At 39.0% G+C, this 25,786-nt stretch overlaps 1 protein-coding gene across 1 annotated transcript; it reads right to left on the reverse strand.

Annotated features, from left to right (window-relative positions):
* Positions 1 to 6,704: 6,704 nt before the first annotated feature.
* On the reverse strand, positions 6,705 to 10,585 carry p23 (cytosolic prostaglandin E synthase). Its single transcript, XM_022817790.2, has 3 exons — positions 10,426 to 10,585; positions 7,881 to 8,296; positions 6,705 to 7,574 (listed from the first exon to the last, which is right to left on the reverse strand). The coding sequence occupies exons 1-3, from the start codon at positions 10,440 to 10,442 to the stop codon at positions 7,456 to 7,458; spliced, it is 552 nt and encodes a 183-aa protein (XP_022673525.1). The 5' UTR covers positions 10,443 to 10,585; the 3' UTR covers positions 6,705 to 7,455.
* Between the last annotated feature and the right edge of the window lie 15,201 nt (positions 10,586 to 25,786).

The following is a 25,786-nucleotide window of genomic DNA, read 5'->3' on the forward strand; positions in this document are numbered from 1 at the left end:
TGTATACACATGAAGTATTAGTGGAAGAGAAAAAAAAAAGACTAGTATGTTTTGGCACTCGTATTGCCGTTGCTGCTGCTGCTGCGTTTCAAATGCTGTGACTGTTCCTGTTCGCCTGCTAACTTACACTGGCTGCCAGCTCACCTGGCTCACGACTACCGCTGCTTTGTCGTTCGCGGTTAATCATCAAACTAACGGACAGGAAAATACGGAGCTAGTCAAGGCAATAACAATGATGTAGGACGGAGGCCGGCTGCGCAGATACAGACGAAGGCGGTGGCAGTAAGCGCGCTGGTCAAGCAGGCAACTCTTCGTAACCTGTAACTCATCACACAGCTTCTACTGTTATGGTCGTCGTGTCTGCTACGTAGAGCCACTAAGCGAGCGACGCCATCTCCCAAACGCTGATTGGGCGCCGCCATCAGCGAGTCAGCTGATTGGTCGGCAAGTAGTCACGTGACGTCAGCATGACGTCATGCCGACGGGTTCTTGAAGGCTAATCGCGCACTAAACGCGTATGCAATGAGCCAGGGATTGCAGCAGTACACAGAGATACGTACGTCGGTCAAGTGATGCACACAGCATAGCTGCAAAAACCGGTAAAGAGAAAATCAAACGGACACGCAACGATCGTACAAAACAGCCAAGACTGAACAAGATTAGGGAACAAAGACAGTTACATGCTAGATAATTTGTCACAATAGGTTAAGTGAAAACTCAAAATCACTGACATCCGGTATAGTAATATTTTTAGTTAGATAATCTTAAAAATACCGCTACAAAATTTTTCAAAGAGGTTTGGGGCCATTTTACAAACCATACTTGGCTTCTAAGGTATTTTTCTCGTATTGTAGGACTTCCACCCATTAAACCCTGGATCCCGTATGGCTAGGCCTTAACTCAGGACTAACTTTAATATTACTTCAAAGTACTACAAGACTGAGATGTTACAAATGATTACCGCCGCTATTATGTGAACATCATATGAGCGGATGAATTAAACACCAACGAAGTGGGTTTCGCTAAATTGTCATCTCTGTGTGACGTGCAGTAAAACAATATATATATATATATATATATATATATATAGCGATTGCAAAGCCAAACCGACAATTGCAGAATGCCGCTTTATGCGTTTCCATATGGGTGATTTGTAACAACTGAACGACCATTCAGTTGGTGAGATTTGTACCGTCTGCTGCTAGCTCCAGCAATCACCACTCAACGATCGTTTCTTGTCCTCCTCATTACTTCGCGCAGTGCCCTACCTAGACTGAAATGAACCGAAGAGGGCGAAAGAGAATGCTACGAGCGCATGCTGCTGTTGGGGAAAGAGATTTCAGCAGCAGGTGGTTGCAGCTGGCTGAATCTAACGAGAGGAGAGGAAGAAGTTAGATGTTGGGAGAAAGCCGGCAGACAAACAGATTCAGGACATGCGAGGCGTGCGCGAGGTTGTCTCCGCAACCATCTTTCTCTAATAATAGCAACAGTAGCAACAAGCAGAACACTTCCAGATATTCCCCAGCTGTTCCCACAGCATTTCTGCTGGTAAGAAGCTAAGCGAAAGGTTACGATTGGCATACTATTGCCATCAGATAGAACCGTTTTACGATAAGTGATCCAATTTTTTTTAATCTAAAACACACAGGTTTTAAAAGTATGATATGCTATTAAATGGTTCTTTTCATTTTATTCACGGGGGTACACATTATTATCATTCATTTTAAATAATGTGTACCCCCGTAACTTTAACAAGACTAAAAATGTTTGGCCTTAGGGTCGAAAGCGTTTAAAATCTTTATTCGGTTCCCTTCCCGAAACATTCCTTTTAGATGAGAGTAATTTATAACATTGGAACTGCTCGCCAGTTGAAATGTCTACTTTGTGGCCCCAAGAAAGTATTACTTTTAATTTATTAATATATTCATTATTAGGTTATTCTTCAAAACCATATTATTAAAAAATACCATTTCCTTTATTACCTAAATAATAGTGAGATTACAGGGGGACATATGAAATTTCTTTAAAGGTGTCTTTGAAAACAGTCGGTGCCACGAAGCAGAAAAAACACACTACCTCATTCGCCAAAGACTTTTATGTGGCCTAGATGGACTTACAACAGTTAATTCTATTTCGAGAAAACATAATTTGAAAGCATTAACGTTGTTGGCCCACGAAAATCCACAAGGTGCAACCTTATTTGGGCCAGAGGTGGGGCTTAGTGGACTATTAACGATTTGGTGCGAAGAAATCGATCTTGTCAACCAACAATGCCTTCCTTTCTAAAACGTGCTGTAATTGTGGCTAGAGAAGACGATAATCTATAATGATCTACTACCTAGTATATGTATATATACATATATGCATTACGGCACTGAAATTAAGCTAAACTTTACCGGGTTGTTTGTTCTAACGAGTATGCGTTCATCCGCTATTATTGATACTAGAAGCAAGCCTGTTCTTTCTAGGACAAAATACTGAATTTGTAATGGTGGAAAAGAATCCACCGTTTCTGCGATTTGAGTCAAAATAAGCTATTACCCGATTTCTTCAAGCCAGAAGAACTTCCACGAACACTTCCTTTTTTTATTGCCAGTTTTCGTGTGACTTCCGAAAAATCTGAACCAGATTTCCATAAGGAAAACCAGAAAATCTTCAATACTTTTTGGACTAAAAAAGCTGAAAAATTCATACACTAAATATATCTTATGAACTTTTTTTAAAAGCTACTTTTTACACACAATTACTGAATCGTTTAGATAAATTGCAACGGTTAGTTTTTTTACAATTCTTGCACTTTTTGAACTTTTCCGTTGAATAAACCTGACCGCCAAGAATGACATTTCTAATCTATGCACAAATTTTCTTTAACATATCTTCCGTATTTAAATACAAGCATCGAAATAAAGAATGAGAAAAAGCCTTAATTTATGTACCGTACTCTTTATATATATATGAATCGGTTTTCCTGGTATAAGTTTTTAGGTAAAATGATTTCCGTTAGAAAAAGCTGTGCGTACTATAAAATCGTAGAACACAGATACAGTAGAGATAGACAAGTCTCTCTGAAAAGTAAATTTCGGATCTCCAAAATCCTGCAAGGTTTTATGGGTATACTACTTCTGAACAGAAGATAAAGGACAACCTATATATTTTAAAAACCACTCACAGCACTAAGTGTTAATTATTTGGAGAAAACAAGTTTTGGCTTCTATGAACACTTCAAAATGATGTATAACTTTGAGGCCAGTCCGATCACCGAGCAGCATATAAACTAGATAGACTTCTCTGAAGCGGTCGTTTTTAGTCAATTCAAAAAGATTAATACCGCACGGTGCTGCGATCTGAATTGCTGCCGACAGTTTCGCTCTTGAAAGCTGCATGGGCTTCACCAAAACGCCTACTTACACCTTTCAGCTTTTTTTGGGATAAGGCCGAATTTCCACACCACACACACAACAGTCATGGATGGTCCTAGTACATAAAGGTGGTAAATGGACGGACAACAATCGCCTGTAGTGATAGAATGATTAAAACGGGACGTGATGCTGAACGAATATAGTTAAAGATCATCAAAACTCTGGGTGTCTGCCCTGTTTACTTGTAGTGAATAAGTTGGCGTTGTTGCCGATAAATGTACATTAGATTACATACTATTAAAGCTAGAAGTCATTTTGCCTTACTTAAACCACGACTATTTTTATTTTAATATCATGCTTCTATTAATTTTATGTTATGTTCTATGCTTATTACGTACTACGTACAATCTAGCTAACAACAGGTGTTAATAAATAATATGTATTTTTTTTCAAGTCCTCACGTGTCTACTTAAAAACAAAAAAGCTCCCTGGTTTCCTTATGATGTATGCATGCGTTATATAAAATCCTGTTAAAACTGGACGTTCACAAACTCAACGAAGATGCAGCGAAAGCTCTTCCGAAGAGTTAAGACAAGGGCATAGCCTCGCTAGGTATTTGTTTTGTTGGTGTGTCACAAAATGAAAGCGACTGATATAAACTTGTAGTTGACGAGTTCAGCCTAATAATTACCAACCGTTAGGAGCTTTTCAGACTGACCTTTTTTACGCTCGCCGAAAGATAGCTTCAAAAAATCAAATAAATATTAGCGTGTCATAGGATATCACAAGCATATAAGCTCAAATTAATATATATCTCATACTAAGATACATAGCAAGTTTTGCAATAACACAGAAGTGTACATTCGTAGGGCTTAATAATAAAATAAAATATTTTAGAACAATGGTTTATATATATGCTGCAGAACTTACACTCTTTTTTTAAACAGGCGATGTCACTGCAATGTTCTTATATTTAATTTATATCAACAACAAGTTGTTCCACGTAAAAAAAACTTGCTTTTTTTGTGCAAAGAAGTTGTATTGTTAATCATAAAATAATAAAACAATACCTTTTTTTTATTTAGTGCGTGGAAACTTTAGATTTAATAGTTTTTAGAAACGTATGGAAAGGCGATTACTTTTTTTTGTAGAATTCTTCGTATTAACTTCTATCATGATACTTCTGCGGAACCTAGCCACTACCACACTCTCATTCTATCTCGAAAATAATTTAAAAAGGCTTAGAGGGCCCTGTATCTGTGAGTAGCAAATGCGGACATCAGGTGGCGATTGCTTCGACCAACATCTTTCCAGCTTTTGCTTGCCATTTATTCCGCTATAAAAGAAAATTAGGATTCCCTTTAGTATCTTTATTCTTTAGCTCCAAATATACTCTCTGCGAGCTTTCGTCAATCGGATATAACCATTTTACTTACAAAATTATTTTCGAAATAATAGAAATGTCACCTGGCCTGAACCGATTTTAGTAATTGATCTCTTGTTTATCTATGTCGTCTTATCGTATGCTTCAGATAAGTTGTCATTGCTTTATAAGTCGCTGGGATCAAGAATTGCAACGATGCTTTAAAAGGTCTATACCAAATGTAGCAAAAAAAATAGTGAACATTAATAGTTTTTTTAAATATATAAAATAGCATATGCATAGATATAAATGATAAAAGTTAATCTGATGCAGACTGTTTTATTTCTTACAGAGCGAGGTCCGGAAATTGCTCGTTTCAGTCCGGTCATATGATAGGCATGCGTCGAGAATATTAGTTATTATATCCAGTAGAAGCTCAATTAAATCTGAAATACATCCGAAGGGGCCATGAACAGACAAATAAAATAAAAAATTAATCAGCTAATCAGGCACCTGCACAGTGTTCTTTTTTTGCGCTGCTTGCAGGCTATAGTGCAGCTTTACGCTACGCCTATAAGAACCGCCAAATCGCCTAAAATAAAAAGTGCAAGAATAAACCTTAAATTATGTCAAAATCGAGTAGTACCTAAACAAGACTGACATGAAGGGCTGCTGAAGTTAACCAGATATGAACCAATTAAACATCGTTCGAAAACCTAGACTAATGGATCGCAAATAAAGCTAACGAAAAATATTTACTTTAGCGCTAACCTTACTAAGGTCCAGAATGCTTACCTTGCATATTTTCTTTTCACATCTATTAAAAATAAGTGTATCGTAAGTACGCTAAATAGTTAGGAATACTGTATATGCATATTTTCCAGCTTGTCAGTATTTTACCTGGAAGTAAATGCGACATCTAAGTATTATCTATAACACGTACCCATGTTCAAAAAAATTCCCAATAATGAAAACGTATTCTTCATTCGACCATAATGGCTTCACCACACGCATTAAGGCTAACAGCATAAATAATCATTAGTGTTTTTAATAGTTCAGGGTCGCTGACTATTATTAATCCATTTATTTTGTCAAATACAATATACATTTTGATATCATTCAGTTATTTAAGTCTAGAGGAAAATTCTTATGCTTCGAAAATATTTTTGCTATTTTTGCCTAGCGCGCAAGATGCTTCATAACCATTTTCTATCAAGCTTGCTAGGTTGAATATTTGAAGTTTGGTACACATTCTGTTCTCACGACTTTTGGTGTGCAGTGAGAAATCCAGTTTCAGGTGTCGTAGTAGCAGTTCTTCCAGGAATTATACTTTTTTCACGAACTGAAGGGAAATGTATTAAATGTGTTACGTGTCCCTTTCCAAACTAAACTACGTTTTTTTCTTAGACTCTCGTGGTTATCAATGATTCTGCTGTCAGATATATGACCCTTTATCGAAAATGGATGTGCACGTTTATTAGCGGCACAGCTTAACCTCGACGAATCGTAATTTTTTGTAAAGCACAAACTTTCGATGCTAAAACCCATTGCTTTCGAGATGGTGCAGTGGTCACCTGACTTAAAGACATGCGAGAGGGTGGGTTTGGGTTTGAAACCGACCGTCGACACTTCGTTCCATGCTAGGGCAGACCATTAGACGTGAAACGGCGTACACACATACAAAAACATTGGGGAAATAAATTGCAAAAGGATCAACGTGTTAATTTATCCATGCACTCGGTACTTCATACTCACTAAAACTAGAACAGCTTATAATTAAATTAATTAAAATTTTACGAACAAATATTGTCTCTTAAAATTCGTGAATTCACCCTAACAGAAAAGTTAACGCACGTTCCCAAAAAGTTACTCTCCAGCGTAACTCTCTTTAGTTTAAGAAACGATTATTGATTCTCTTAAGTTCAGGAAAGAGCAGAGATAGCTACATGGCTCCCATATATCTACTGCAAAAGAAATCCAAATTCCGCTTATAGTAGAGCTTTATTGTCGTTTTGTTGTAATTATTCATTAAGGGTGTCCTCATCCTGTTTTTAATGAATGTATATAATATATACATAGACTATAGCGGTACCGCAGGGCTGAAATGTCGTTTTAGACCGCATGTTTTTTTTCATTTACATTACACAATCCGAGTAACTGCAGGTGCGAGTTGAATTACGCCATTTTATCGGCGCCTTTTTATGGTAGAAGGGCAGGCTTTTCTTTGTTTACTATCGCGCAGCTTTTCATATCTCCTGAATCGTTTTTCTCCGATATAGTTCCACAGCAAAACTATTAAGAGGGAAGCGTCCCACACTGTGTCGCTGATTTTCTTCCAAACAATCTCAGACCGCACGACTCACCCGAACTTTGTTCGCCCACATCCAGCAGTTATCCGCTCATTCAGCAGTTTCGCTTTGCCAACTTAATGCTGGTGTTACTGATTCTTCGCTGTAGGGAGCAATGGCAAAAGCCAAGCAACTCAGCGAAATCAGAAGTGTATCATCAGTTCTTTATATATATATATATAGCTATATATATATATGTGTATATATATATATATATATTATATATATATATATATACACATGTATATATATACATATACATATATATATACACATATATATAGCTATCTCCCACTTGTAGCCCTCTCAACCCAGGACGACACTCACTCCACTTTCGAACCCTTTTGTTATGTGTTCGTTTATAGGAAATCGTTTTGTCACACATTTATTCTTTCTTTTCCTCGTCTTCCTTCGTGTCCTTGGACTCGACAATATTATCGGCCTTCGTTGGCTCGAGGTCAGGCAGGCCTTCGTCATCTGAGTCTACCTCGTCATCGAAGTCGCCTAAATATTCATAAATACGTACAGAAATTGACACCAGAGTTACTCTTGCCTCTCACTACAAAAAATTGAAAGGTTGACACTAATTCTCCTACTGGCAACAGAAACGCATGCTTTATCCTGCTCAAACAACGTTAATTCACATGCAAATCTCACAAAACTGTCTCATAAGATATTTGGCGCTTGACGAATAAACCAGCGCGTTCGCCCAAGCTATGAGAGAACCTAGCGTGGACGCCAGTGTAAGCACATACAACACAACACAACCCAAACGACTTTCTTTCGAAATTTGTAAAATTGACACTTTACCTCCGGCCGCATCAGGACCACCAAATCCTCCTATTTGGCGCATCATTTCTTCAAAGTTACCACCAGACATATCCTCGGCGTCGGAATCATCTTCGTCCTTCCACTTGTTAAAATCGACCTTCAGCCAATGCATTTTTGTCGTATCTTTGAGCAGGCGCGGCCAATATTCGCCTTTGGATTCTTTGACCAACAACATTTCGGTAGCACGATCGCGAGTCACAAACTTACTTTCGTCTACCTTCAATTTCCCATACAGAGTTAGCGTGCATTCATACGTGTGCTTATCACCGCCAGTACCTTTGAAAATCACCTTGTCGCTCTCGATCTTCACTTGAGCATTTTTGCAGTCCTCAACCGCGACCGTAAGATACACGCAATCTTTCCGCTGCGCCCACAGAACGACTGGATTGCGGACCCTATACAATCATCAAAATAAAAAGTAGTTATGTTTTTTGGAAACATCGTTGTCAGTGTCATCCTGCTAACACAGTTTTTCGTTACCTAGTAGACCTACCTAAAGCTTGCTTTAAACAGTAATTTTTGTTTGTAACAGTTTGTTAGTCCGTCGAAACAAATCCCGCAAGTTTAATAATACACGTGGCACGCACCAAGCGAGTTACTCCGGTAACAACTAAGTTTATAGATGATGATCTAAAACAACTATACTCTAATCTTAGTTTCTTTTTCAGTAGTTTTTTAAGATCCTATAATAGAATGTTGATATAAAACTGAATTCAAATAGAATTATTTATATTGATATCGATGTAAAAGAAAAACGCTACGTACCTAAATTGAAATGTCTTAAATAACGTAAACAACGAGAGTACTAATTAATATACGAAAAATACGGGTGCGTCGTTTGCGGGACAGAGTGATGAAGATTAAATCTATAGCTGTCAGTCAGCAGGTCAGTTGCTGTTTCAGGTTTCACTAGTCCATTTGCTATCATGATCTCCATATAAGCGCGCATTCACAAAATAAACTTAGCTTAATATGCCTATTGGCGTGTTAAATAAATCTGGCCAAGTTGCTCATATTCTACTTGTAGTGCGACAAGTATCGGCATTTTTACTGTTAAACAACAAACAATCAAAGCGCCGTAGTTTATGTTACAGTCTTTATGTGCATGATTAATCTTATTGAAATTCGTTGCCCGCCACTTCGGTAACAAACCAGCGGTAGCCTCATGTTTGGCTTTCAAAAGTGAATCAGTGTATATTAGGAAGAAGCTGATACCATCTTTATCGATCTGGACGTGACTAGCTGGATTAACATCGCAAGGATTATCTCATTGAGACAGGTCTAGCTGCCGAACCTTATCGAGTGTCCTTTCTCCGGCCATATTTATTCCTTAAGTAATTTATTGAACAATAGGAAAACACCTCGCATTTTTTGAAAAAGTTAATCGCCTGTCATAGCATATACAATTAGATAAGTGTAACTTGATTATTAACTTAAAACTTAAACTAAACCATGAGAAACTTCCAAAAACAGGAGAGGTCAGATAATCCGTGCAAAGCTTGAAGCGCGCTGCTGAGCTTATTCATTTATCATAGAATTTAACTTAAGCTCTCAACATATAAACTTTACACCCTCGCACGGCCCATTCGTGTTAGCCATAATGAAACTGATGATTTCCGGCATCTCCCGTCATCCCAATAATGCCGTGACGATTCAAATACACAAGTTCATTGAGCGCTAACTAGACCTTTCTTGGTAAGATGATCAGACTGATTTCCGCGATAGAAAAGAACATTACGGTAACAAAGCCAATGATCGCGATAAATAGGTACACGAAATCTTTTTTGTTTCGGGTATGCGTGAATACACTCGATCACGGCGCAAACGGATTTCAACGTTTAAACAAACATTGAACTTCGTTTGCGTAATAATAATAGGTGTACACGCATAGAATCGTGCAGAACTGCGTGTACCAATGATTTACCTAATATATTATCTTCATTCAAGCATTGTTTCTTAATAATATTAGAAGCACCGGTTCGGTCTCTTCATTTAATGGCTGACTCTTCTTCCACCTGTGTGGCCATCCAAACTTGCGTTTTGCACGTGTTAAACTGACACTATACATATTCACAGACCGATTTCATCAACCAAATTTCGCTGAGCACTTCGTTTAGGTGGCTCTAAAGCGACAACAAAAATAAGCGTCCTGCAATTGCAGGACTCGCATCCTGACGCCGGTGAAGGACCACTTCGTTCTCGACAGCATGAAACATGCGTTCACCGACGCACGAAGATCGTGCAACTATAACGCCGGCTTTACTGTACTATCGGCTATATTATGATATTCGACCGGCTTTCAAAGCTGGTACGATCGTTTGCACCAAGGCATCGACAGACGGCTGCCTTGCACAGCCGCCAGCTGAATTCCAGAAATTTCTGGACGGATCTCAAGACAGGCCTGAGAGAGACATGGCCAAATCCGAACTCCGTGCAATTGTTATGTCAATGTTCGCGTCGCAGTGAGGCGATCAACGATTATGCTCAGTCAGACTATGAGCTTAACAAATAATGGCATACTTACTCTGCGGTTCCCGTCATGTTGTCGATGTGCAAATGCGGCTCCACCCCCGATGACTACAAACGCAAAATGAAACGTGGAAACTTCCAGCACAATACCACCAGCAGCAGCGCTGAGACAACGCGCACAATGTTTTTGTGGTTAGTTCGTCAATGCTGCAACTGATTCTGCTGCTTGTCGAAGAATGGATGAGTTTGTAGCAAGATGGGCGGGAGCTTGTGGCGGGCAAATACAAAATATTAATTGACTAGTCCCATTTATGAAGTACTTTTTTAATTTATATTCTGATTTTAGAATTCTTTTCTTTGCTACTACTGTCATGACAGACGATTTGACATATAACATTAGTAATTTCTAATTAATAGTCCGTTTGCTGTCGAACTGAAATGGTTGTCAAAGTCAAGTATTTCGCTATATTGGCCTACGTTAGCCTAAATGTACAATTTTTAATACCGTGGAACTATAAGGCAGGGCAATAAATAATGCGCAACATATAACATTCGTATAAATAGGCTTAAGAGAACAAAATGGGCTTATGCGGTAGCAAGTTAATAATTGGTTGTTGTCAGTATACGTTTTAAGGTTCAATAGGACTGCTAATGATGGCCGATTGCAAACAAAAACGAGATTAGACAAGAAAGGTTTATTAAAAAACCTGGAAAAAAGGAAAATGATTGGTGCGAGGGAGACAAAAAAAAACTGGCGCTTGCATGAAGGTTACGATTAACAGCGGTCATTTCACGACGGGTATCGCATTTTACAGATAAAGCGCTGTCCGCGACGGCGGTAGAGCGCCAAGAGGTGCTGTTCTGTGAAAACAAAAAACGAGTGTGCAGGTGAAGCACGAGTGATGGCGGTAGTAAGAGAGAGCGTATTGTAAAGTGAGGAGTATTATTTATACTAGATGTTATGAATCTACCTAGCCATACCTGAATCTTCACATTTTGCTAAGGAGGATTTGAGTTTTTCGATAGATTTCCTTATCCGACATTATCTTCGTAATTCACTAACCAATGTTAGTGTCAGATCTACCTAGATTGTGTTAATATCAGTTATGTCAAACTTTTACTTCTTTTTATCTGGTGCCTCGCGTTCATGCTTTCAGCAATGCTCACTGGGAATAACTGACTAGAACGTAGCCGTCTGGGACTGCTAATTCGAAAATACATTACAAATTCAAAGGTCTGCGTGACCTCTTGAGGAGCAAAAAGTATAGCATATCGAATATATGTAGTTAGTCACACCTTTTTGAACATAACTCTTCTCGATGCTAAGGGACGTGCCACTTGGCAATCAATGGAGACGATCAGAGCGCCTATGCCAGTATTTGAAGCTCATTCTGTTAGTAAGCCAAATCAAATAAAAAATGTACCTATAAGAATTTCCTGGTTGGGCAACATTGGAACCCGTTACAGGAAGCTACAACAGCTTGCGACCCATGTGCACAAGTCAATAAATAAGTGAAATTGTAAAAGTTGAAAATTTCCAAAATGTATTTAGTATTATTTCGGTATGAGACCTTAATTTTGTTCTGTCTATTGTATCCCCGTGATAGAGTACTGGGAAACCTTTTGCCTCGGGTTCAAAGCTTCCTTGTCTGCCAGTAGCGCCCTAAGTTACTGAGGTAGGAGATCTCAGAAGTGAGACCTGGGCTGCAGTCACGCATTTAGTTTTTCCTTACCATATAGATAAAAAAAAGTTTGGAACCGCCACGTAAACCATGGATAACATTACCTTGCCACCATAATACCTGCTGGCTAAGGAAAAGTTATTAGTTAATCACTACCCTTCACCGCGATTGCAGCTTCAGCTTTCGTCATAAATCGTTACATATATTTATGGTAGTGAGTGCCTTTTTGATATACAAATAAGAGTCGACGGCGTAATGTCGAGACTTGTTAAGCTCTTGTTTACTAACAGTTCATACATGATGGTCCGACAAATTCAAATGTTTTAGGCGGGCCTTTTAGACGGCCATGTGTGTTTATTCCAGACCATGCTGATATCCTCAGGCAGCCAGTCCTGCACTAATTGGTTCATATGGAATCAGCTTACCATCTTGGTGGGAGATATGTTAGTTCCTTATAAACATTTCAGGTAAATATAGTTGTATGAGTAAGTATAGTAAATATAGCTTATATGAGATAGGTTTCTTTAATAATGGGTTCGCTTTTTTAGAAGAAGTATGGTAACCTAACATATCGTTCACTGGATACCAACATTAGCACATGAAAATTGGGCAGAAGTTTCGTTTTACCCACAACAGGTACATCCTTTGAAGCCCGGTCAAGTCAGAATTCGTAGCTGCCGTTGATTTTTACTGATACACTGATCATGGATGCTTTTTCATCGGACAATAATTGCCAAATCTCTCCGCTAATGACCTGATCAAAACAAGGATCATCGGAAATGCATTTTTCGACAGCATGTCTCGAGCGTCCGCACTGTGTTTTCTTTGTCGTGGATTTTCTTTTGTACTGTGTCAGTTGTAGTGTGCTGAGACTTTCCCTTTCTGCGCTCACACAGTGATCTGCGTTATACACAATCGATTTGGCTAACCCAGAAAGTTTATCACCTCGCCGACCCTTCGTCCAGCACAAAGACATTGATACAGCTAAAATTTAGAAAAGACCACATTATTTTCCGCCTTAGCAAATGCATTGATTTATCCGAAAGAGATCTGGCTAGTACTTGGAATAGTATGCTCGCTACGACAAGTAGTAAGTTGAAAGTTCACATAGTTTAGCTGCCCCATCCTGTAAAATGAGGTAAATCTTTTTGGGTATCATACAAGTATCGCATATATTAATTTAGTGACAATAAAGACACGGACAAACATCACCGTATTTATAGGCGAACTTGACATCACGCGAGGAAAGCTGTCTGCGCAGTGTTTATCTTACAACATCTTATACAACCATATGTACAGTTGTTGATAAAAGCTATACCGTAGACATGAATATTGAAAATGATTTAAAATCGTTTTCACTATTCATGCCCATGACGGAAACGATCAAATCTCTGAACGTCGCCTTGAGTCTTGAGGAATACACTAAGAACTAACTTGCCTGAAGTTATTGCTTGCACTATTCGCTGAAGGCTGAAAACTTACAATCTCCAAAAAGTTAGACACGTTTATTTGTATTCGACTTGCGATAAATGGTTCTTGCTGTTAAAAGTTTTATTGTCACTTTAGTATTGCGTATAGAGAACGGCATTAACTTATATGTGAGTTCCAATATATCTTCCTATTTCCCTAATCACGAAGTTTTATTTGGTCATACAGGCTAGCTACTATAAGTCATTATAATAATGACCCAGTACAATACATAGGTTCAGACGATCGCCGTCTGGCGCTATAACACCGCTGGGCTAGCAGAGCTAATTGCCGATTATTATATAAAAATTGTCAATATTGTTTGTAATAACTCTATTAAGAATACTTATTATCTCCCTGCAGTAACACTTTTAGAGCTGCTCTTCTTACGGAGCCAAGTTGTCACTGTTGGTACAAGAACCTTTCGCAGTCTTAGCATGTACTAGAGAAGATGATATATTAAATACAACCAAGATAGTGCTATGGACTAGACAAAATAACGATAACTAGATCCTTGGTAAAAACTAGGTGTCCGGTATGATCTGGTCCGTCATTACATAAATAAAGACCCGAAGTAGCCAATGCGTTGAACTAAGAAGCAAGCGACGTCGACGAAGGCATTACATCACGAAGAGGGTCTTTTGTTCTGAACCTGGTTTACGACTTTTCGTGAGTCGTTGTCATATTAATTGAGATAAAGAGGTGTCATGATGACTGTGACGTCGGTGGTTTGAGACGTTGCACCCAGCTCAATGTTCTTCCTGCCGCCCCCACATTTACACGCTTTCGTCAAGCGCAATTTTCAAACACAGCCCCTGTCGCGCCGTATGCGGAAGCGATAAATAGGCAAGTTTCCGACAAATCAGCGAGATTCATTTATGATAGAAGCCGGTGGCGAGGGTGACGGAAGATGTTATGTCTTTCCCTTACAAAGCAATATCGCTTGATCGTTAACTAATGAAGTTGTTATTAGTAATGATGCCTGAATAGCATATGTCCCTTGAAGGCTTACTCACCGAAAAATCGTGGTTTTCCTTTATCCTGCCTTAGTTTTTCGTAATTACAGATTGACAAGTGTCCTATGACGGTCAATCTACTACCAGATTTGGCTATTTAGCTTCTGCTTTAAGAATTAATCTCATTATAAATATCCGTACATACGTTCCGTATAGCATAGAATAGTAACTTGAAAAAGTGAGAGCTTGCGTCGAATTGTTCATAAGAGTGCTGGCAGTCGAACTGATAGTCATTTTACTCTTGCAGTTGCCTACTTCGTTAACGCACTGCTAGCAGTCTGCGCTAGCAGTGTCATACTGAGAATATCGAGCCTTTCTAGAGATACGGTTACAAATTGGGATGAGTGATACAGGTACTAGAGCGACAACCCAGTGCTCGCCCAGGGTTACATTTTCTGCAGACATAATCCCTTTAGAAGAGAAATCTCCAGTTCAAAATGACCCTGGAAATGTCTCTTCAAATCGGCGAGTTCCGCTGCGAAGAACGATGTCCCAGTACAGACACATTGAAATTTCGCGCTTTGGAAGAAGGTAAGTAATGTGTTTTCTTTTTTAATCACATTTCACATCACGGAAAAAGACTCCTGGACACACATCTTTTTGGTTTTTTATCGCAGAAGATAAGTAGCTGTAAATGTGGGTATCTGGAAGAGAGCCTGATTTAGGTAGGAAATTACAGTTGATGATAAAGAAAAAAAGCTAACTTAAACGGAATCCCGGATTCCAATGTGGCTGTTTCTAGCCAGGTTCTTTAAAAATATAATGCGCCAGTAGGTACTGCAACCCGGGCACAAAACTGACTACAGGTTGCTTAATTAAAGATTGATTATCACGCTCGTATCTGGCCAATATCATCAAAGCAAATGAGGAACAATTGTTGTAAGAGATGTACTCGCCAGCGTATAGTAATTTTGTTGTATCGGCATCTTGTTACAGCCTCAATGAAATAAAAACAATAGAACATCTATTATTAACTATATATTAAAAAAACAATAGAATAGGAAATTTTGGGCGTATAATTACGACGGAACATTCGACGTTCCAACCTATTCTCAATCTGCAATGCGCATCCGGTAAACGAAGATTTCCACATATAAGCGATATCCGTTCACGTTTATCATTTTACCACTTAAAAACCCAGGCTGGAAAACAATGTGAAAATATCAACATTTAAAAAAATAATGATTTTTCCAAGCTACCATACACGACAACAATAACGAAAATAATTCTTTTCAAAACTTTTGTTTAGGCTTATTTTATCGAATTAAAAAAAAAATAAGTAGTTTTTATAGTTGGACTTCTTTTCGAATGTTATATATATAATGTTATGTTGACCCAAATAGGTCATTAGTGAGGTTCTGCGAAAACGTTTTACACTTTACAACCGGCAATGCCTTCTCTTTGAGCCTATACGCTAAAAGTTATTCTCGAAATGCTCGGTACATTACCTATACCAAAAGTATAGAGTCATTATTATTGTTACTGTCCAAATAATGGCAGCCACATTTAACTGGTGATCCTACGAAGCCGAAAAGCATAGTTCATCTATCAAACTTTTACAGATATGGTCTTTTGCACTCAGAGGGAATTTCTGTCGCACCTCTAATTAGATTTATTGTGATTAGTTAATTTACAAACGATAGAAATCACCGCTGTCAGATAAAAACGGAAAAACGCGATTTTAAAAATTAGTTATCTCAGTTGTAAATAGCTACCTGTTGTTCCATGAAACATTATCTCTTCTAGATTCGAAACGATCTAACCTAAAAATTTTGCTTGTAATGTCAAAGAAAAATTTGGAAAAAATAAAAGTGTATGTCGCTCTTTGAATAATTGCCGCCTGATCCAATTGCGTAATTTTTTGCGAAATTAGTTTAAATACTTTGTGTAGGGATCGAGACGGGAGGCAAAGGTAAGTACAAGCCAGTATTTAAGCCCTTGTTTTACAAATATTAAACACCTTAATGCTGTAGAAAATGTTTGTTCCTGTCTACGAGAAGATCATCAAGCGTAAATCAACTCATAGCTAACTATATCAGTCTACGTACACCATAATATCACATAAATGTATACTGAAAAAATTAACTTTATATAATCGAATTTTTCAAGTTAATGGATACGTGTGGCGTATGTCCAGTTAGACTTATGGGTCTATTATTTACGGTTTGATCTAATAGCCAAAAATCCTGTCGACGCTGTACTTGTTTTCTTTTTTTTAAATTTATGTAGCATCTTATTAAGAAGGCTTGATGTTGTCATTAAATCTAAACACCTACAAGAAGATAATAAGCAAATTAACGGAGAGTCTGACTTATGTTGGAAACGCAAACTCGAATTATGTTTTGGAAAGGATTCGCTGATATGTGAAGCAAATTAAATATGCAATAATCCAGGCAGAATGAAAAAAGATCAATTCTGAGCTGAGACTAAAAATGACAATAAAAAAAAAGACTACGCCTTTACTTGAGACTGTCGGTCGGCGCTTGTTCGATAACCCAGAGTGTGGCAAGACACGATTAGGTTGGGTTTTGGGTACGTGCCCGAAGAGTTGGCTTCTCAACATTCCGTTAAAGCTTTAATGATCCACTGGCGACTAATGAAGATTATCTATTCTATTGGATATCATACCAAGGGTCTGCACAAAATAACCTGCACACAATCGGCCCCTTCAAAAAAATATTGCTAAGTTCACGCTTAAATATGCTGGAGCAGCCAACTAATGAGCTATTTAGTGGTGCTCCAAACGTAATTCTCTGGTTACTCTTGCGCATATTTTCCGTCGTCGGAAAAATATCGCGGTACACATCTAAAGCAAGATTCTCCCTCGCAAAGGCCGAGTGCTATGCTACTATATATCTTGACACATCTGTGCAATGGTAGGCGCTTGAGCGCTGGAGCGAAACTGCAAACAACCCCGATCGATATATAGAATGAAGCAATATACATGCCGATTGACTTAGCAGGGGTATTGGGGTCGTACGGGTGTATTGTCCAGCCCGTAGCAAATGACGCGTAGATGTATGGATCTAGTAATCAGACAACGTTACGAGTACGCTAAGCATGTATTACTTCGGCCCACATCATAATTGTGCTCGTAAATTGTAGTACTTCCTTCACTCACCATGTACAGTTCGAGTAACTTCCTAAGAGTCGTTATTTTTTCAAGTGATCTGAATACCGTTTCAATATCAGAACGCAGTGTGTGGCCTATGTAAAAGGCCAGCGTGTTTCTTGTTGTTCTGACATATCTAGTTAGCACACTCGCCACTCGTATACTGATGTTTACGCGATACTCTTGTATCTGTAATTTTTTTCAACAAACACGAAAAACAAAGAAAATAATCACATGTTAACGTACATAAGCTGTCGTTTGAAATGGATCAGGTTGAATGTGCGTCAAACAGATAAGGCGAGTAAATAAACAGGCAGGAAGATCGATCAACTCGCATAGTGTTGTTCAGGTAGATGGATACTATTGGATAGCTATTTAGATTTTTTCTTGGATTCGAGGTTAGTGTGTAACTATCTCAGCCAAAGTAGAACGTTCTCGATTTAGCTGCAACAGTAGTTCAGTAAAATAATAAGAGCAAAGGTTGACTGGAATACCTTAGCGTTTTCAAAGTTACCTTGCTCGTAACAAGATGACCGCGCAGCCGAAATTCACAACATTTCTATAGTTGACGACAGGGGAAATACGAGCAACCGGCCGATGGTCACCACCAGCTGAATTAGCCCTGTGCGCGAATCCAGTAAATGGAGACGGTCGCTTCAATGCATTCTAGTTCTACGCAAGTATCATTTCATCTTTCCTTTTTTCACAACGTATTGCCTATTGTGTATTTCATCTTGTCGGACAGCCGAAAACATCCGTAAAGGTGATGTAGAAATTAGCGAAGCGGTAACACGACGGCCGCTTCGTGCCTTGTCATGCCATGCTGCGTGTACGGCCGTATAAATCACTACCGCTATGTATATTCCTATGAAACTGTTCCCAAATGCATACGATATCACTCCGCGGTGTGTACTGGTTTACGTATGACACCAGGACGTATGAAAGCTGTTTCGTTAAGCGTGAATGTCAGGCAAAGGCAGGACTCGTCTGAAATATCAAAGCCTTCACACCACTACTGAAGGTACCCTCGTGAACAGTACTACCGCAGCAGTAGTAGTGGTAGAACTGTGACTTTGGTAAACAGAATTATTGTTCAAGGAAATTCTAGGAGCTCAGCTCGAACGCGCCCGTACGCGCGCCAAAAAAACAACGTTTGATGGCTAGACACACATTTCGAGCATCCAGCTATTAGTAGCATACAAACTTTCTCCAAATTTTCTATCCTTTCCCTGAACAGTGCTGATTGTCGTCATGCGTTTTATCCCGGCACGGTACATTTAGCAAAGATGTCGTTAGTATCTCACACAAAATGCTGCGCCATATGTGCTGGGCGTATCCTTGTGCCTAGCAGACATTTGCCACTAGAGGAGAGGCTATGTGAACATGGATGCTAACGGACCTGAAAGCGCCGGTTCAAAAAACACCACGATTACGTTGTTATATAATACCATATTACGCTTCCCTGCACCTTAAGGGTGTTTCCTTACATCTGACGCTGTTTTTTTGTGTTCTACTAATGCTCATGTGGTTACCATATTTGAGGATTTGATGACGAATCATTGAGCGCCATTTTTAACCATTATAAATTTCAATGAAGAAAACAACATTGAAATAACGCCAGATACTACAATGAAATTCTTCTGCATCCACACCCTTTTTTTTCTTTCGTACATTTTAAGACAATGTTTGGTACATAAAACTGGCACCACTACGACGATCGCAGAATATTTTCATAATCCTTTGGGTATAGTAAAAAAGAAAACAAGTTGTAATCAGAATGTGGACCTATTTTAGGTAAATAAATCCAGTTATCAAGCGGACAGCGCTGCGAACTTCGCCCGGTGCCTATTTTGTTCTTGATTTATTTGATTTGTTCTTATTTTACCTACCTAATATAAACTGTGATAAATATACACTGGCGGAGATATCGCAATTAACTCGTTCCGAGCAATCGGTTACCCATCCATAATTATTTCACCAGTCTGATTTAAGAAGTTTTTCAGGGGGATCTCTAGATGCGACTTTAGATTTGTCTTTTCCATGATATGTCGGCTTCCGCTACATCTTTGCAACGCTATTTCAGGTCTGATGATTGAGTCTATTGCTCTGAGGCTTTGACAGACGCACGTCGATCGAGTCGGCCTTCGTCCATCCTTCGGATGACCTATTGACTCTGGTCCCAAGGTGTCATTGAGACTTAAGGAACCTTTTTTGTTGTTTCTTGTCATACAGATATATAACATATGATTTGTTTGATGCACTGATTTTTAGTGCGTCATCTTTTTTTATAATAAGTGGTTTCTTAATAAGCATTTATATATTGGCTGAAGACACAAGCATTTGATATGCTCCAATTGATTATACTTTTTGACATCTCTAAAATTTGGGAATTTTTGTAACTTTGATAAGTGTTGTTAATTATTTCTTCGCACGAAAATCTACTCTACACTTAACTTATCGGGTAACGTTTATTGGAAAGTCACACTCAATAAACCACTTAAGACCCATTTTTACTTCACCGTTGCATAGGCAAAGCAATGCGATTAATAGAGTTTTCGTATAAAATAATTTCGTAAGAATATATCATATTAAGTATAGACAGGCACTGCATGTATGCAATCGATTCGCATCAGGAAAAACACGTTCCTTAGAGACCATCATGTCTAGTTTCCACTTTTCAACGGAATCCCTAAGCTGAAAACCGAGAGTCACTTACCTGAACATGTATCGCATTATAGAGAAGCTTTAATACCTCTCCTATATAGACTTTTATGTCTCTCAAAAAAAATCTGATCCCAGTATCATTTAAGCGAAACGGTCTGACGCCGAAACATTAATTTCAGCGATAGAAAGACGTATTGCAGTTTTAGGTAGCCCGATCTACCTAGAAATATCTAAGTCTATCAATTGGTGTAAAGAATGGCCTCAACAAAGTATCAGTTTGCGTAGAAAAATGTTTGCTATATTTTGGTACCTCTAAACGTCAAAAATCGTGTTGGATAATATTTGATAAAAACCGAAATGCTAAATTGTTCGCCATAGTAACCGTTACGTCTTTTCGATTAATACGTAACAAAAATTCGAGCTTTGAATGTACAAAATGTATTCAAAGTAGCTCAAAACACATGTTGGCGAACAAACCCGTCAATGGGTTTGCACCAAAATACCAATTCTAGGTATAGGGACTTTTCGCATTTTTTACTTAGCTATCGATTGGCATGAAAGTGAAGTTTCCTTATATGAAAACGTCATGTTGAGGTTTTGCCTTTCGCGAGGCACCCTCGATCTAAAAAGTGAGGTTTAACTATAGGAACATGTACTTAATTTTAATTTGGCTCGGTGATAACCTTCAAGCGATATCAAGAATGGCCTGTATTATATAGATATTCGGCTACCATTTCGTCAGTAGAGAAAAATTATTACTTCTTACAACTTTAAACCCTGAAGGAAACGCTAAAAAATTCAAAAATCTTCAAATTTGGCATAACCAACGTTACGCTCCATGATATAAGAGGCAAGCCGCCTCTGGGAAGAGCTCCAGCCTAAGCATAGCCCTACTTTGTATAGTTCTCCAATGAATCACTACGATCCGACTATTTCAAGGGGCCGATTTGCGTTGGACAAATAGGCAGGCAGACAGGGTTTTCGTACTATATAGATAAATAGAACAACTGAAAGAGTATCCTAATTCCAAACTCATCAATCTAAAACCTACAATGATCCGACAAATGTCTAATCACTTAGAATGACTGTAAACTAATATACATATATTCTTCATAGGAGTATGTAAAGAAAGCTAAACTTAGCCCTTCATAACAGATTCTCTTCGGCCCATCGCATCTAATCTTCTTAATTTTTCATTCCTGATTAAACTACTGATTGACGGTACTACTTATTTGTTTTGATCGGCCTTCCAGCCTGCCATAGTAATGTTTTCGCTTGAATATCTTGTAACAGAGAATTACGAAAGACTGCTGCAGAAAACGACGGCAGAAATCATGAGTGTTATGCTAACCATAAATACGATCTGACGAATGCGTAACTTCGACCTCTGACACTCGTCACCGGTTGGCCATGCTTTCCGTGGGATGAACCGGCTGGCGTAACTTTTTAAGTGTTTTTTTTTTTTTTTTTTTTTTTTTTTGTTTAACACGCGCTTTCTTTCTGGTAGTTGTGATAATACGATAAAGAGAAAACATTCTATTTCGTTCGTCGAAAAATCAGAACTTGCGGCCGTCATCGATTCCAAAGGCGCCACCACTATTGCATCGCGGCGCCGAACACAGCGGACCACAAATCTAAACCCCATTTCTGCTCTTCAGATTTCTGGTCGAAGATGAATGTGATAGCATTTTTCCAACTCGCGGCAAAAGGGAAAGGCCGCATAGGACTAAAATTTACTGCTGTAGAACAAAAAAAAAGAAGCGGGCGTGCTAACGCTATGTCCAATTTCGACTGAATTTTTAGGAAAGAAAAATAAAATTGTCATAGTAACTGCAATAACAACGACAACTATCCAAATCTGTTTACGAAATGGTCATGTATCGCCTTATCGAAGTACCGATTGTAATAGAAGTTCTGGTAGTAAAAGCAATCTTTGCAAGAGAGCGCAAATGGCCGCTTTTAGCGTGCTTAGTAGATACTCTTACAGCAGCTGTATCTATTGCTATAGTAATTATACAAGCTGGACAAAGCAATTGAGTTACTCAACACAGTTGAACGATTGGTCGACCTGATTTTTGTTCGGTCTTGCACGCTCACCCGCCCCTCCGGTGTGTACATATGTATACGAAGACTGCCAGAGAGTTGACTAGATCCTCGTTGGTATTCGCGCAAGCACCCCGATAGCGTTAGCTGCTACTAGAGACAGTAACAACATTAGCATGAATTGCAGTGTTGTTGTTGTTGTTGTGAATAGCATCAGAGCTCTCGAAGACAATACAGTCTTGTAGCAAGAGGTCCACGACCAAAGAAAAGAAAAGAAAAGGCGGAACGGGTAAGAAAAAAAGGAGGACAGGAGTACTTATTGAAGTGGTGGTAAAACGTCTACCAACAGCTCCCGCAGATACTAGCACGACTAACAGCAATAGACCGGTGTATCCGGAATGAAAATACGGGCAAGTATACGACCGCACGAATTTTGATGGTTTTTCCACTACTCCATTGACTTCGGCGGTGGTCCATCGAATGACACGGACGATTGGACCTGAATACACAGATGCTCACAGGCTCATTCCTATAGAGTCACGAACTTGACAATAAGGCCAGCCGACCTGCGGCCAGTCGCCATACGTTAGAAGCGGCTGCATCAGTCTCAACAATTGCAAAAACGCCAATACCAATAGCAGCATCAGCAGGAGGGGAAGAAATTGCAGCAAAAGTTGATCGATAGCGCGTCTATTTACTCGGTTTAGTCTCCTGTCATTTGTGAGGGCCGGTAAAGCGTCAACTGGCCATCTTTTTACTAACGACGCTAATAGCCCAATATTGTTCATTACTGCCATCATCATTGCTAAGAAAAATTATGGTGATGAGGTATAGTTAATTATTTGCGCAACTCGTTTCCACGTGTACGAAGCACACGAAGCATACGATGATTATTACCCTTTTCTGGACAACCAAAAGAAAGTAAAGATTGATCATTGACTGAGTATGCAGATCAAAGTCTACAACAAGCTGGACAAAAACTCTATCTAGTCACGAGTAAAGTTTACGTTCAGGTTATAGATCCACCGCACAACACAGCGCGATATATAGGTCCCAGTTGAATATTCATTACATTGTTCAACAGCATAGTTAATCATAAAAAGTGTTATTAATGTACCCGATGTTAATAGGGCATGACAGTCACACAAAATCTTTACATCCAATCAGTGAACTATACAATTGTTGAAACTTCTGCCGTTTAGTACATGTATTTGGTTTTCGCTTGGAAAATAGAGAGAGACAAATTTAACTTTAGGAAGAGGAGGTCTCTCTAGGATAAGGCCATGCAAATCATTATGCTAGAGTAGTAATCACTGAATGTAGGAAATAGCGTCTCCGGAGCGGATGCTTGCCTGACGCTACCGATAGACTACCTAAACATTTCGCATGATGTCCTGCGGTGCTATAAATTTGTACGAGAAATGCCAGATTTGTAAGTTTGAGTATGTTGGATAATGCAGTCGATCGTGTTGTAGAGGGCTTATCAGGTTATTATTTATGACATTAGCATGATCCTCTACGGCCTGCATACAAAAAGATCCGCTTAAGACTCTTCATTTCGCCATTCGCTCCCAAGGCGGACGATAAATAGGAACGTGAATTCGACAAGTACGTAAATACAGCTTATGTCCGTCTAGATTCTGAGGTGTGGCTTTCGTGACTTTTGCCATCAGCATCCAGTTATTCGGACGCCTTCCGTGAAACAACAAGGTTGATCTCTGAGGATTTCCTATAGCAACTATATCAATTGTTTATTACACAATGCTTTACTATCTAGAATCTTAGACAAATGTCATAAGATAGACTTTGCTCTTCGCGTCATCTATGTTGCATCAGGCTGTAAACTATAGAAGTGACGTCTTAAAGTGAATGAATTGCGCGACAAATGCCTCTCCAATACAACTAAAAACCCTAGCCTAGCTTAAGGCCTACATGTTTTCGATTCGGAGTCATGTGGATTTCTCTCAAAAGGGAGTCGAAGTAAATTTATTAGAAATTTTGAAATAAATGTAATAAATGTGCATATTTTATGTTTTAGGTCACAGTAACCTTTAAGATTAGAGAAGTGTCTGTCTAGGACACGCGATCCCTCGCTTTTTTGTCATCGATGAAAAACCAATAAATGTGAGATACAGCGTTCCTTGCTATCGAAATCGAGAGACGATCAAGACATCGGATTCCCCATAGGAATTGCACACGTGTCTTAGTGGGGTGATTTAATGCATAGCTGTTTCGTATAGGGGTAACTCGACGTGATTCTAGCTAGTTAATAACGAGCAGAGGGGCTTAACGAATGCAAGGTAGAGCCTGCATTAAATGGAGGGCAATAAGAGGAAGGCAGTTAAAGAGTAATGGCGGCAGAAGGAACAACAACAGCAGCTTTCTATTTGTCTATTAAAATCGTAGAGGCTCATTGGGAATTCGTTGTAGAGTGCCCACTATAAATGTTACGGTAAACTGTATCTAAACAAACGCTTCTACACATCAACTTAAGTAATAATTTGATATGTTTAATACCACCCATTGTGTCGCTGACACATTTTATATTGCGTTTTTTTTTGGACGAGAAACTGCTTTTCTATGTGAAACAATCAATGTATAATGAATATGCAACATTAACAACGGCGTCATTATAACCTCCGATGATCATCTTAGTGCATTATTATGTTGTTACATCGTTGTTGAAATCTGCTTCTAAAAAAACGCTCAGCGGAAGAAAAATGAGATAGAAAAAGAGATTAGCAACTAAAGAGTTATGTGTACATTTTCGGGGTTTTACAGATCATTCATTGTTGGCCTATGGTTTCCCTAACTCTAACCGGTTTTGTTATATTGGTGCAATACAATTCAGCCAAGCAGTTAGGATATGCTACCTGGGGAAAGTACGGAATATAATTCTAAATGTTCCAGTGCAGTATCGACACTTATGAAGTTGTCGGCAAAACTATTGTCAAATCCTTTACAAGCGATATTCATATGAGGTTACTGCTCTCTTGTGCTTAGAACAGTGGCTGGCAACATGAACCGTGCTGTACTCAAAGAATCATAAACAACTAACGAACAATTAGGAGGATGAATCCTGAAGTTTTCCTTGTTAGAGAGCCATCGCAGTTAGCAACGGAAGGCGAAAGTTCTCTTTATCCGTGCAGCATATATTCCTTTTTTGTTGATTGTCCATAGTTCTGGCGGTTCGATCAGTGAAGTATGTAGAAGACATCGTCACCTTGTCATACATTACCTACAGACATCAGCTGCAACCTGTTCTCATACCATCCGCTCCTGAGTTTTATGCCCCGGGCAGTTTAACACCGCTGAACACGCTTGCGAATCAACTTACGGAGCACGAAGAAGAGGGCGAGATAGAACGATCACAACCCTGAGCGAACATCAAAATCACCACGACAGCCACTACTGCAACTACCATCACCGCGA

This window comes from Varroa destructor, unplaced genomic scaffold, assembly GCF_002443255.2.
Source record: "Varroa destructor unplaced genomic scaffold, Vdes_3.0 BEIS01000001.1, whole genome shotgun sequence".
NCBI classification, from domain to species: domain Eukaryota; kingdom Metazoa; phylum Arthropoda; class Arachnida; order Mesostigmata; family Varroidae; genus Varroa; species Varroa destructor.

Coding starts and splice junctions, on each gene's coding strand:
- p23 (XM_022817790.2), bottom strand. Junction 7,575..7,880: donor TGGTCCTGATGCGGCCGGAG/GTAAAGTGTCAA, acceptor ATGAATATTTAG/GCGACTTCGATGACGAGGTA.